This window comes from Chinchilla lanigera, unplaced genomic scaffold (assembly GCF_000276665.1).
Source record: "Chinchilla lanigera isolate Chin_1 unplaced genomic scaffold, ChiLan1.0 scaffold00014, whole genome shotgun sequence".
Taxonomy (NCBI): Eukaryota; Metazoa; Chordata; class Mammalia; order Rodentia; family Chinchillidae; genus Chinchilla; species Chinchilla lanigera.
The window spans coordinates 25,558,275-25,572,340 of record NW_004955415.1 but is presented as its reverse complement, the minus strand read 5'-3'; the positions used below and the strand labels follow the sequence as shown (position 1 = coordinate 25,572,340).

General features: G+C 44.0%; 1 protein-coding gene across 5 annotated transcripts in view; it reads left to right on the top strand.

Annotated features, from left to right (window-relative positions):
- The window catches only part of Kif16b (kinesin family member 16B), a 290,964-nt gene that overhangs the window by 168,357 nt on the left and 108,541 nt on the right, over window positions 1–14,066 (top strand). For all 5 annotated transcript variants that reach the window (XM_013512331.1, XM_005380898.2, XM_013512330.1 and 2 more), the window contains exons 18-19: window positions 8,082–8,135; window positions 9,585–10,910. In XM_013512331.1, the coding sequence (XP_013367785.1) occupies window positions 8,082–8,135; window positions 9,585–10,910 (1,380 nt within the window). The remainder of the gene's footprint in view (window positions 1–8,081; window positions 8,136–9,584; window positions 10,911–14,066) is intronic.

Genomic DNA, 14,066 nt, shown 5'->3' with positions numbered 1-14,066 from the left:
GAGACCCCACCAAACTTTTCTTCAGAATGGTCTACCATGTACATTTCCAACAGTGTGAGAGTTTATGAATCATGTTGCAGCTATGTCATGGGATTTCATGCTGTTAACCATATTGTGTAGTAATAGCGATTTGGAAACTTACCCCAAGTTTACATTTGAGGGACTGGTTCTGAAGGGGACTTTTCTGTGGGCTCTCATCTGCGTGGGGATAGATATAGCTGGTAGCAGTGTCAGAGCAGTCATGGTGCAGGACTGTGTTTTACTCACCTGTGTCTCTAAATTTGCTGCAGTGAATTCTTCTCAAAAAGTATGAGGAGTGCCAAAAATTATTTTTTAAAGCAGAGAGCAGCCTGTGTTGGCTGGCGCCATCTTCTCCCCATCTGACCCACTGTGACTCCTTGGGGTGGGTTTCTGGCTCTGAAGCTCACACAACTCTTCTGAGCACTCTCCAAGGTAGGTGTTGATTGAGCACCTACTGTGTACCTTGCAGAAGAATGCCAGCTGTGGTGTGCAGATGCTCTAGTAGAGGGGGACAGTACTGCTCTGTGACCTCTGTGGCCCTGGTGATCATGTCCCTAGGGCCTCCTGGGGCCCAGTTGCTCTCCTAGGGCCCCCTCCCTGGTTTCCCTCCACTCACAGCATACTGGTCTTGCTGGATTCACACTGAGCCATGTGCTCAGTCTCCAGGTCTTTGCCCAGCTCCCCCGTCATGGTAGCACTAGACATGTCCTCTAGCTGCTCCTTTCCTTGGTGCAGCTCTCTCCTCGCTGTCCCTTCTTTGTCCACCTTCTTTCTTGGCTTTGTTCATTTCCATAGCAACTGTCACATGATCTAGTCAGCCTTTATTAGTTACCTGGTCCCCATGCTGGATGGAAGGTTTATGGGGGCAGGGACTTGGCTCTCTTGTGAATCCACAGCGCCTAGGGCAGCAGCACGCACACTGATGGCATGGTGAGCAAATTATTGGTGGGTAAGGGGACTTCCACTTCTGAGTGTTGTGACCTGTCAGGAAGGAGTCCCAAGAGAGCGTCAGTTTGAGGTGTGATGTTCGGCTCATGGTCCAGCTTCCCACTTTCATGCCTCACCACAACCCTTTGTTTAATCAAAACAGTAGACAAATGGCGGTCATCTTGGTTCTGTGTGTACCTCCCTTTTGGGTTCCTTCTCTGTCGTTCTTTCACTAAAGCTGCCCCCAGCCAGTGTCCTATGCCTGTCCTCACACTGCCCCTTGCAAAGCCTGGCGCAGTCTGCACCTCCTTCACATGGCCTCCTCCTTCCCAGCTGGACAGGGTCCTTCTGCCATCTCTTGCCAGAGAAGGTGTGCCTTTGTTGGTGTGTCACCTTCCATGTGGTTCATGTGTGTCTTGTTTGCTTTCATTTGGAACTCACTCTGGGAGAAGTGATACAGCTCTTGTCCCAGAGTCCTGCCTTATATGCCCTGGGAGCTCAGTAAAGGTATGTGGGACGTGCAGACATGTGGCTGAGGCAATGGCAGGGAAATTGCCTGTGGCATACCCTCCTAGTATGTCCAGCAGGGCATGTATATTTTGGAGCCATTTTAAACCGTTTTTAGCTTTTGGGAGATTCTTTCTGGAGTAAAAGGCACTGTGGTTTGGTTGTGGAGGTGAGACTGATTCCAGGGTAGATAAGAATGGGTTTGGAGGGCAGAGGTGAGCTTTCCTATGTCTACTCTTACGAGACTGCTCTCGTGTCCTGTGGGCCTCAGTCTCCTGGGTTGAAAAGTAGAAGCGGGGAGATAGAAGAGAGGCAGGGATGTGTGTGGAGTGGAGTCTGATCTCTTGATTCTACATCCGCTTTGAACCACTGGTGATCCTAGGCTTGGTCAAGAATGTCTCCCGGTTTAATGTGTATGGTTCTGGTCATCTTTATTAGAGCAGGTTACAACACTGGTATGAGAAATAGACCAGGTGGAACTCGGTGAAAATGTTTTTAGTATCCAGTTTTACTCTTTAAAAAACACTGTTATTTCACGAACTTCATTTTGCAACACCAAAGACTTCAGACAAGCTCTTCAGAAAGTCTTAGTTCTTTCTACTAGTGACTTGAAAGTTCATTAGAAGACCAGAGTGCTTCAGATATTTATGCTCTAAACTCTGACTTTAACCTAAGAAGAGTTTAATTTTATAAACTTTTAAACTACAGTGTGAGACCTCTTGGTCTGAGAGTTGTGCTGTGTGCAGTGTGCTTTTGGATAACCTATGTGGCAGATAGGGTGCCCGATACTGTCTGGGAAGGGTGAGGGGATAAGTGAAGTAGAAACTTGAGTTATTTCTGCACAACAGCTACTCTTAGCTTTCTAGAGAACTGAGAGCCGGGGGAAAGACCACAGGCCTTCCCATGAAGACTGAGCAGCTATGTGAGTGGCTGGTGGTTCCCCGCTCAGTGTCCCCGAGTCTGCCCTGGAGGGTACCTGCTCTCCACGTGGCCTTGAGAGAGCATGGGGGACATGGGGCCAGGGACTGGACAGGACCAGCAGAAACCCCAGCACTCGGCTCCAAACTCTTCAGTCTTTAAGATGCCCCAGTCTCCTTGGGATTTGCCCAGTTGTGAAATGATACAAGACTGGCTGGAAGTTCCTGCAGGTGGCAGGGTGGTGAAAGCTCAGTGATTTTTAATCTAAACCACGGCAGCACCCACTGTGATCAGAAGCCAGTCTCCTGTGAACGACCAGGAAGAGGAGAACTATCTTCTGTTGGGCTCCAGGCTGGCTCTGGTTCCTTACCAGGGAACACTACCAAACACTCCAGGCAGTGTGCCCAGAATTAGCTCAGAGATAACGTATGTGCGATAAGAAATAGCAGCATCCTTTGCAGGATCCAATATTACTACGGGTATTATTCCACAATATCCAATATTATTATGAATTTCAAGATGGCGACAGCAGAGCATCAAGTAGGGGACCCATATGAGCTCAGACCCTGTGCAAATGTATGGGTCATTTGCCCACAAAAGTCAGCCCTACATTGACTTTAACCTAAAGGTCATAAAAAATCTGAGCCTGCCCATCAAGTGATAATGTTTCCTTTACCTGATCATACAACCTGCTGAGAAAATAGAGTCAAGTGGCCATGTGGGGGACTCTACCTTTAAGACACTGCAGTCCACCTCTGTGGCCTGACGGGGGTGGTCTCCCTTCTGGGCACTTGTAGTGTGGGCCTAATTCTGTCAGGCTCTTTGTCCACCTCACTACCAGTGCAACGGTGGGCTTGGCTAGCTATCTTCCTGTGTTTAGGAAGTGAAATGGCATCAGAGGCACTTAGCCAGTCACCATGAGGATAACATAAAGGTGGAACTGTTTATCCTTTCAATTCATTTAATTTTTTTTCTTTTCCTTGTTTTAAAATCATTCTCACTTTCAATGTAATGATGTGAGCTGAGAAATTCCCACCCCTTCACTTTTTGCATTGTTCATAATAACAGGAATGCAAATTGCAAAATAGGCAGTTGTATCGAAAACTGCTAGATGTCTCTTAATGAGAAGAAATTATCATTTCTGATAAAAATAACCTGTGTGCTCTGCTTTTCTGTTGTACCTAACAGAGTATGTGTACTTCCAAATGTCATTTTAAATTGTTAAAAAACAGCTGCAAAATAACATCCTTTTGTGGTTTTCCTTTTAATTATAGCATTTGGGAAATTAGCATCTAGAGCCATGATAATTCTAGTAAAGTAAAATAGTGACTTGTACTTAATTTAAATGAAGCTGCTTTCAAATGCAATTACAGTTGATATAGTTTACTTGATACTGACATACTTGCATTTATATTTTATAATCTATTGTGGCTTGCTATGTAAATAATTACCATGAGGTATGGGAAGAAATGCATTTAAAAGTATAATTAGTAGATATATAATACTTAATAGAAGTTGTATGCTTTTTAGCAACAGCTCACATCACTTCATTTAAAATACCATTCCTAACTTTGTAATTATGACTCTCAGAATGTTTGTGGCTTTGTTTTTAAGACTGGGCATCTTTGTGGGTTTTTTTTTTTGTTGGTTTATTTTTAAATTGCTACTCCTATTTTTTTTAGGAAATGGCAATCATTATTTACCAAAGGCTTTCAGTAGAAAATAGCGAAGCTCTATTTAGAAACAGGTCACAGAAATGAAGTCACAGCTCTTCATTGAGAAATAAAATGGGACTCTCTGATTTTTTGATTTAGCATTTTACATTTCCATAGGTCTTCCCATTTACATAGATCCTACCCAAAGCTGCGGCTCCAACCTGTGGGGTTGGCAGCTGCCATTGATCCAAGGGTCTCCTTCTCCACCCCAACCAAACATTCTAAGCTGAAAATGCCTCCCTGAGCAAGAGCTGGCGGTCATCAGAGGCCTTAGGTCTCCTCCAAGCCTGGCTCAGACCATCTCTCCTCTGCCCTGGCTAGCACTGCTCATCTGTGGCACCTGCCTGTCCCTCTCTTTGCCTTTCCTTACTGTTGCAGCTTCCCTCCCAGCTATTTCCTCCAGCATCTTTCATCTCCTTTCTCAGTGCTGCTGTTGTCTTGGGTGATTCTGTGTGGATCACTCATCTTACAACCTAGTTACTTAGGTAGTACTCCCTTCATCCTGAAGACTCCTTTGATTTCCTGCTCTCTTTTAAGCCTTGTTCTGTTCTCATTTTGTTCCTGTTCACTATCTAATCAACTCCTCATATCAATATTGAGCCATGCTCCTCTTGAATCCTCAAGTAGTCCTTTTGTTTGTCACCTGCCAGAGTCCCAGCTCGGGAGCCCTTGAGCTGCCTCTTCCCTGAGTCAGTGTCCAGGCATCTCAGCTCAGTGCTACAAGAGAAAAGCACATCAGCACAAAGAGCTGTGCCTCTGTAAATTAATAGTCTCAAAACCTGAACCGTGGCCAGTTGGCTTATTTTTTTCCATCTCATTTTCTTTATCAGTTCTCTTAGCTCTGGGCCCTTTCACCTATTACAAATAATCTCCTTGCCCCTGCAACCCTACCATCTGTCTCCTTGCTCTTAGCACAGGGCCTTGTTTCTAACCTTACAGAATACAGAAGCCTAAGATAATAACACCCTCATGTCCCAGATCTACTCTGCAACACCCTTTTATCCTGCTTTCCTGTCCTAAAGGCAGAACTCCTGCTTGCCTTTCTCAGAGTAACTATACCCACCTGTCGGACTGACGGCTATCAAAATCCAACCAGTTATCTAAGTTTGTCAGCCTCCTAAACATAGAAGAGCCTTTGTTTCTTTACCCTAGTTGTCTTGGATCGTGCATGCTAAAATAGCTTCCTAATTTGTGTGTTGGATTCCCACATTGCTCCCCTAACATCTGTTCTCTACGGACTCCCTTTGTATGTGCCCTCCAGCAATGCTGTCCAAGATACACCACCATCTTGAGGATAAAGTTCACAGTCTTAACTTCCAAGGCCCTTACCTGTCTGGTTTCTGTTGTCCTCTTGGGCTTCATGTCTTAGCATTTCTCCTATCACAATCCAGAATCTGGTTTTATTGGGCTTCCTTGAGTTCCCTATATCAGAGAGAAAGAATGCCACAGGTAGGACCTAGAAACAGAAACCTTCCACGTTCAGGGATTAGTACCCTTCTGTGGGTATGACATTCTGTCACGGACTAGGATAGGAACCACACCTTACAGACTGCTGTATCCTTTCATACAGTACACTGCCTGACTTCTGTACTTAATTTTAAAAAGTAAGTGCTCAGTTAAATGTCACAGGAGGTATTACACATTTTATGACCTCCTTGAGGGCACACAGCTCCCTAACAGCTGTAGTGGTGGGCAGTGTAGATTTTAACATCAAAGGAGTCCTTCCTCTGCTACTCATTTACCCTAAGCCTCAGTTTCATGCTTTGCAATTGTGAGTGATGAGTATGGCTGCCTCCCTAGGTTGGGGGACCAGAGGGAAAGTAAAATGTGCCTAGTGTCAGGCACAGAACCCGAGGAAAATGAGAACCGTATTGTAAACAAGCCTTGGATGATGGATTTTATTTCAGATTCGCAACTCTTAGTGTGACATTTGCCTCATAGCCACATACATGAGACATTGTCCGGCCAGCATCTACTTACGGTGCACTGGACTGTTGTTCCCAGGAAAAAAAAACGAGAATAAAGAATTCCATTACAGAAAATCTTTGGCTTTAAATGTATTTTATCCAGTAATACTTTCTGACTATGAAAATATGTAGTCTGGCTGGGTGTGGTGGCACGTGCCTGTAATCCTAGTACTCAGGAGGCTGAGACCATTGGGAATTCAATGCCAGCTTGGGCTACATATGTGAGTTCAAGGCCAGCCTGAACTGAGTAGTAAGATACTGTCTCAAAAAGAAAGAAAGAAAATATGTAGTCTGAAAATAACCAATTTTGAAATTTTCAAGGATTCTGTTAAATAAAAGAAAGTAATCACATTTTAATTTTTTTAAATTTTAAATTGCTTAATTTTAGTGAACACCTGTACCTACTTGATGTGATGGCATATGGGCTGAACTTTATGGCCAGAAAAAGCTTTTCGTATGTATTGACATGACTGATGTCAAATGGACAGCTATATCTATAATAGGCTGCAGGTTATTTTCATTTGACAGTGAGCTAAATAGAACCTCAAATAACAAATTTCAGTGAAGGGCTTAGCATTTATATTTTATATCATGAACTTGAGCATTGCTTATAAATTGAGTCAATAGAGGGTACTTTGGAGGTTAGATGTGGGGGGTTCTAAAGTTGGTTGCACCAAATTTTACCCTGGTGGCTTTGAACAAGTTATTTGAAATATCTAAGCTTTGGGTTTCTCATCTGTGAAATGAAGATAACATTTACTACCTTAAGAATTTTCAGTAGGTTTAAGAAGGAAGATAAGATGTGTGAATGGGCACAGCACCTGCTATGTCTGTACCAGTGATGACAAGCCTTTGAGAGCTTTTAATGATACAAACAGCCCACTGCAGCACATGTGCCGTAGGTTTGCCCCCAGTGTCACGGACATACTGCTCTGCTTAGGAAAGCTACCAGGCATCTTATTCTCACTATCAGCCCGAATTAGAATGAAAAGAGATCCTGTTGAAGTATTTGTTAATCATTATAAAAGTAACTCTTTTAGCAATTTGGATTTGCACTTTATCCAAGGAAAACAAATTACGGTAGATTTTCCCATAGTTCAGCTTTTCAGCTGTGTCTTCTATTTATGACAACAGGAAAATATGTAAGCTTAAAATTTATAGCTCATGCCGTTTAACAGGAATAGTGCAGCCTTGCAATAATCAAATCCAATGTTTGGGAAATCAGCTTGTGTTATCAGTATTTTAATGAACTAAGATTCCCAACAATCTGCCTCCTTTTATTTTATTGCCAGTGTGTTAATCTGTTCACAGTCTCAATGAATCATGAAGTCCTATGCCACCTAGTTACTAATTGCAGGAGCATCTCAAACCTGCAGATCATAACTACCTATGTGCTGTTCGTGATTATTACTCGTACTCAGTTATTATCAGTACGTGATTATCATGAGAATTGTGCCAAGCATAACAGAGCTAACTTTTTGGAGTGCTTGCTTCATGAGTTTTGGAAATATAATATTTAGAAAGAGACCTTTCAATTTGTGCATGGCTGTTGTCTTTTAAGTACCTTACTGCTTTTCTCCTGATGTTTCCTTGTTAAATTATTTTCTTAATTGATGTCTGTGCTCTCTCTCTCTACCCCCTGGCAGTCTTTTCCCTGTGAAAGGACCCATCTGTCTAAGGTAGAGATTCTGCATTTTTACCTACTCATCCGTGACTAAGCTGCATGGCATAGATATGCTTATTATTTAGAACTCATGTGTAACTCTGCTTTTTCAAGATATAGTGACATTTGCTTGTTTTTTGTCAAGTCAGATTTATCCTTTTCAGTCTGAATTGAAACATCTAGAAGTATGTCTAATTTTTAATCACAGTCATAGAGCAAAGAGTGCATATTAAACTTGCTAATCCATGATAATTAAAAACAATAGTTAAGAAACCAATGCTGTCTGTAATATATGATTCATATACAGAGTGAGAGATAAGAGCTCATTCAGAAAAGTGACTTATTTTCATTTCATTTTATTAGACTTGAATTTGAGCGACAACAACGTGAAGAACTTGAAAAATTAGAAAGCAAGAGGTAAGGTGTATGGGGCTCAAGGTTTGTGGGTTCCCAGTGAAGAACCTGCGCCCCCTCCCTTGCATCTATTTCAGTGCATCTCTTCCCCATGACTGAATTGACCTGTCTTCTATGGTAGTAACTTCTTTTTAACTGGTTGAGTTTACTTCATGTTTAAATTTCTTCAGTAGTCTATCTTCAAAAACTTGTAAGAATGGGGGAATAGAGTCAACCAGCAGATTCCATATACCACTTTAATACATCAAATATGTATTTGTTTGAATTTAACTCAGAAACCTTCTGTTCATCTTCCTTGCATTTATTTTTGAAAGACCTAAGGAAGGACTGAAGGATGAATGCAAAATCAAAAGAATTTCCCCTTCTTATTACCCGATCCTCCATTTTTAAACACCTTCCCATATTGTTGTTGCATTTATATTTTCCATCTGTAAATCACCCTTCATAGCTTTTGCTCATTTTTCCTTTAGGATGTGCATGGGTGTCTGGTCTGGCTGTTTGTTTGCTTTGGAGAGTACTTTGTATGTTGTCAAATCTTCTTTGTTTAATAAAACTCTACTTTCTCCTTTTCTTTTTCTTTCGTCTGTCCTATTTAACAAGCTAAAACGCATACCATGTTAGGTATTGGAGTAGAAACTGAGCCATAGAAAATCTTCAAATTTTCTAGACTCTGAAGCATAAGTGTCACAAATGAATCTGTTTAGTTTCTAGCATCATGAGGGACAGATGTTTGGTGGTCAGGAGATGAAGACCATCTACCCATACACCTGCTGCTCTGTATTGTTACTAGAAAGGCCATCCTGACCCCAGAACCTGGCTTAGCACTCCAGGAGGTAGCATGCCACTCCCAGAACCATGCATTTGAGTACTCTAATGGGAATTCCAGTTATTTTCAGTGTTATGCATCAGTAAACTAATCTTTTGGGCCATTTGGTGATCACCATTTTTCCTAATGTAGTGATTAAGTGCTAAGTAGCATGTAGTTAGCTGAGCTGGATCAATGAATTGTCAATTATCTTGACTTTGATATTCGACCTCAGTGAGTTGAAGACAGCATAGCACTTTTATGTAATGTCATCTTGTACCTGAACTTCTTCTGAGATTTACTCTTTGCACTGAATAAAATTCTTCAGAGTAAATTTAAGTTTAAATTGGACATTGTTCTTTCTCTTTGAACTCAGTTTTTAAAAATTATATCATATATAACACCTTATGATTCTAGGCTCCACAAAAAAGTAGTATCCGAGGCTACTTCTGTAGAGTAGCCCAGTGATACATTGGACAGTTAAACAGTGAAAAATTTAAAGACCATGTTGCTGAAAACTTGATGGGAAGGCACTTCCTGTGTTATTTTAATGGAGGGTTTGGCTCTATGTTACGTACGTGTTCTCAAATTGAAGCATCATTTGACTATAGCGAGCCAATAATGATGGGTCTGTACTTGCATTGCAGGAAGCTCATAGAAGAGATGGAGGAAAAGCAGAAATCGGACAAGGCAGCGCTGGAGCGCATGCAGCAGGAGGTGGAGACGCAGCGCAAGGAGACCGAAATCGTCAAGCGTGAGATTCGCAAGCAAGAGGAGAGCCTCAAGCGCCGAAGCTTCCACATTGAGAACAAGCTCAAGGACCTGCTGGCCGAGAAGGAAAAATTTGAGGAGGAGAGGCTGCGGGAGCAGCAGGAGCTCGAGCTACAGAAGAGGAGACAGGAGGAAGAGAGCTTTCTGCATTGGCTCCAGGAACGCAGTGGCAGCGAGCAGGCTGAGAAGATGGAGATATTCCAGGAGCTGGACCGGCTGCAGCAGGAAAAAGATGAGCAGTACACCAAGCTGGCCCTGGAAAAGCAGAGGCTGGAGGAGCAGGAGAAGGAGCAGGTGCTGCTAGTGGCACAGCTGGAGGAGCAGCTGCGAGAGAGGCAGGAGCTGGCCCCACTGCAGCGAGGCGAGGTCCTGCGAGCTGAGGAGGAGAAGCGGGAGCTTGAGGGCATCTTGGCGGCCTTGCTGCGGGCCAGGGAGGTCTCAGCCACAGGGAACATGGGTGACCAGGGGCCAGATGTGCGTTTCCTAGAGTTCAAAAGAAGGCAGCTAGTCCACCTGGCCACTGCAGAGCAGGAGCTGGCCCAGCAGGAAGACCGCCTGAGTAAAGAAGTCCAGGAAGAACAGGAAGCCCTGGAGCGCTTACAGTGTGAAAAGAACAGGGATTCCAGGTTGGTGGCAAAAAATGATAGTGGCCCAAGTATCTCCCAGGTGGCTCATGATTTAGAGAAAATAAAGGCAGCAGAATGCAGACTGCGGTATAAAGAATGCCTGCTACAGGACCTCCTGCAAAATCACCTGCCAGCTCTGTTGGAAGAAAAGCAGAAAGCACTGGAAGTCCTTGACCAGGGCCCACTCAGCTTGGACAACACTCTGTATCAAGTAGAAAAAGAAATGGAAGAAAAAGAAGAGCGGCTGGCCCAGCACCGAGCCAGTGCTCGTCAGCTGCAGCAGCTCCAGGCTACCTTCGAATTCACCACCAGCGTGGCCAGACAAGAAAAGAAAGTGAGGAAAAGGGAGAAGGAGATTCTGGAGTCCCAGGAGAAGCATCAGAGAGAGGCTCTGGAGTGGGCAGAGGCCAAGCTGCAGCGCAGGCACCCAGCCCAGCAGCGGCACTCTGCCCTGGGCCCAGAGGGCGAGGAACAGAGGCGGAAGCTGGCCATGCACAGCAGCAGTAGCAGCGAGCCGTCAGAGCTCCTGGCTAGCCTGGAAGCTGAGCAGGAGGCCCTAGAGAAGGACCAGGACAGGTGAGACCTGGAACATAGATCGTGGTATACAGTAGGTGCCAAACATTGTTCCTTTATGCCCTGCTTAGGGTGTATCTCACCACCTTTTCTAGAAAGCAGTTCTCCTAACTTTTCTAGTCTCTAGTTACTTTATGAAACCCGACAAAAGTGCACCTGAACGCTCTTTCATTTTTCCATAGGATCCTTGTCCTAGAACCATTAGCCTAACAAAAACTGCATACACAAAGCCTTGTCCGTTGCTCCCCTAACCTGTGGAATGCATAGTGGTTTGATAGTACAGAAGCCTGGATTCCTCCTCCTTTCTCTCCCTCCATCCCTCCTCTCTGTCTTCTGTCCTCCTACCTCTGTTGTCCCCTCCACTCCCTCTAATTCCCTTCCATCCCCTGTCACTTGTCACTTTCCATTCCTTTGCTCCCCCACTTCCTTCTCACCTCTTTACTTTCCTCCCTCTTCATCGCTGCCCTTCCTCTTGAGTTGCTAATATCTTTCTGACCAGCGTTTATTGCAGTAAAGCATCATCCTCCACGTCCATAAACTAGGTATAGTATACAGGCTCCCACAGCCTGGGGAGAACTAAAACCCAAGACTTCTCCCACTCCATTGGTCCACAGTATTTGAAAGAAAACCTCAGGACTCTGTTAATCCCAGCATGTGTGGGGCTGAGGCAGGAGGATTGTGAGTTTGAATCCAGCCTGCATGACAAAGTAAGACCCTGTTTCAAAAAACCAACCAAACAAAACTCTCCAGAGAGTTCTGGACACAGTGGGATATGTGATCATGTTTGGTGATACATGGATATTGTTTTTGGTGTTATGAAAAATAAAACTTTAGTCATCTAGCACTCTTGATAGTAAGGAAGGAACATTTACCTTCCTGCATCTGTTCCCTGTCACTGTGCATTTTGAGACAGTAGGTTCTCAAAACAACTGCATTGTATTTGAAAAATTGAGAGCATCTCTTCTGGGAGCCCTGCAGACATGTACTAAGCCCCCTGAAGGGCTGATGTCCACTGGGTGTGCAAACATCACCCAGTTTGGAAGCCCACAAGGAGGAGTCCTAGCTTGGCCTAGCTCTCACTTTCTGGGTGACCCTAAGTGGGAGCATTGTCTCGGGACCTCAGTGGCTTCTCTGTTCAGTGCAGTGGATGAGGCCTTTCAGATCCAGAGCCTTTGATTTAAGGTCTCAGTTGAGACTAACTGTAGCCCCAACTGAAGGGACTAGAATGGTGCCCTCTCCTACCACAGCACCTCCAGAGGGGACATCAGCAGCCTCCAGCTTGGCCCTTGTGGTAGAGGCATAGTAGAGTGTTGGTTGCTGATGACACAACTGATTCAAGGTGTCACTCTAGCCTCTGCCCCGTTGTCTATCCTGAATGGGCAAGACCACTTCCTTTTAAATAATGGGTTTAAATTGTGGATTATATGTACAATCACTCCCTGGTAATTCCTTCAGGCAAAACAGCAACAAAATAACAATAAAAACCCAAAGTGCCATAATTCAAGAGAAATAGGTAGGAGGTTTAAGAAAATGATTGCAGGTATGCTATGTAAATGAAATTGCTGGACAAAGCTCCAGCCCCAGGAAATTTAAAGTAGTGGAGGGCACGCTCTCAATTTGTATCCTGTTGTGTGCAGTAAGAGTGCAGCGGGAGCTCTTAGCTTGATGTCCCTGGCTTTTCACAACCAGCCATTTAGTATTAATACTCTGTAATAGCAAATGCAGGATTGCCATTTCTGTGGAGGCGATTAACATCAGCATTCCAGCAGAAGCCACACAGAGGAGGCTGTGAGCTTCTTGAGTTCTGGTGAAGTAGGCATTGCTGAGATCAATTCAGGCCATGCTAGGCTTTCTGCTCTGTCTGTGAGGCCCCTCCAACTTTCTCTGGGTGTTTCTGTTGAGTTTTATTATTTTTCGAGTTTTTCCTGGCCAAGCCAGGACCAGACACTTGGCGTCTTGTGAACTTCTACTAAACTACTAAATTTATCTGGGATAAGATTGGACAGAAATACACTGAACGTGGCTTTCCCATTGGCCTCTGAGTCCTTAGGATCTGGGTTTAATTCATTTTACTGTCATCTTTTCTACCACCTGCTCATTCCAGCTGCCCACATAACTTCCGTCAGGCAGCCCTAGGAGAAAAGCCCATGTGTCACTATAGCAGGAAAACTGTTCATATATATATTGTTATATTTTCTTATCTGATAATGTAATAATAGAGATGATGCCAACCATGAGGAATAATCCTGTGTAACTCAAACTGTTTTAAATCCTATATATGTGTTGTCATTTTCTCTTCCAATAAAGTGAGTGCCATCATCCCATTGAAGAGATGGGGAAATTGAACCTGCAGTGGTTATGCAACCACTGGGAGCGAGGTTCACAGTTAGGAGTGGCAGAATGGCAACTTGGATCTAGGTCTATTTCCACTCATCTCTTAGCCACTTTGTGCTGTTCTCTACTGACCATGTGGGTGCTGCACAGGTAGACCAGCTCTTCACATGACATGTCTTTTTGGATTGCCTTATTTGTTCCTGGCTGCCCATATAAATCTCAGTCTTGCTGGGGCCCCAGTCAAATCTCATTTCCTCTGTGGAGTCACTGCTACAGTCTCAGCTTGACAGATCCTTTTAAACAACTATTGCAGGTATCTTTTCTACTGTGAACATTGTTGATGATCTGTATACAGCCTGCTGTGTTCCTTGGCATTGCTGAGACCCTGTTGACATGGTTCCCTGATTCTTGCCCAGCTCTGAACTCCTGACTTCACTCTTTTATGCATATTCTTCTCTCTTTTAAAAATACTGTGTGCTCAGCAAGTTGCTAACTTGGAGGCAGATGAAGGCCTGTGTTAAACTGGGCATTGCCTCCTGTGGAAACCATGCTTAGTTACGTGGTGACCATTTGATCGCATTTCTGAGCGTTAAGAACTTGCATTTCACGTTCAGGATACAGCATCAGGTTGCTGGTGGCAACATCATGGTGTGTCGGTATCTGAAGCTAGAATCTCTGATTTTGGGAGCTGAATGAATTAAAAAGATCAGCTGAGTCTCTGGTTTGATCCATAAAAGAAATAGAGGCCCAGTCTGAAATAATTTGCTCACAGTTAAGCAGCAGATGGGCTGCAGCCTTCAGATGCTGGGCATGTGTTTCCTAGGG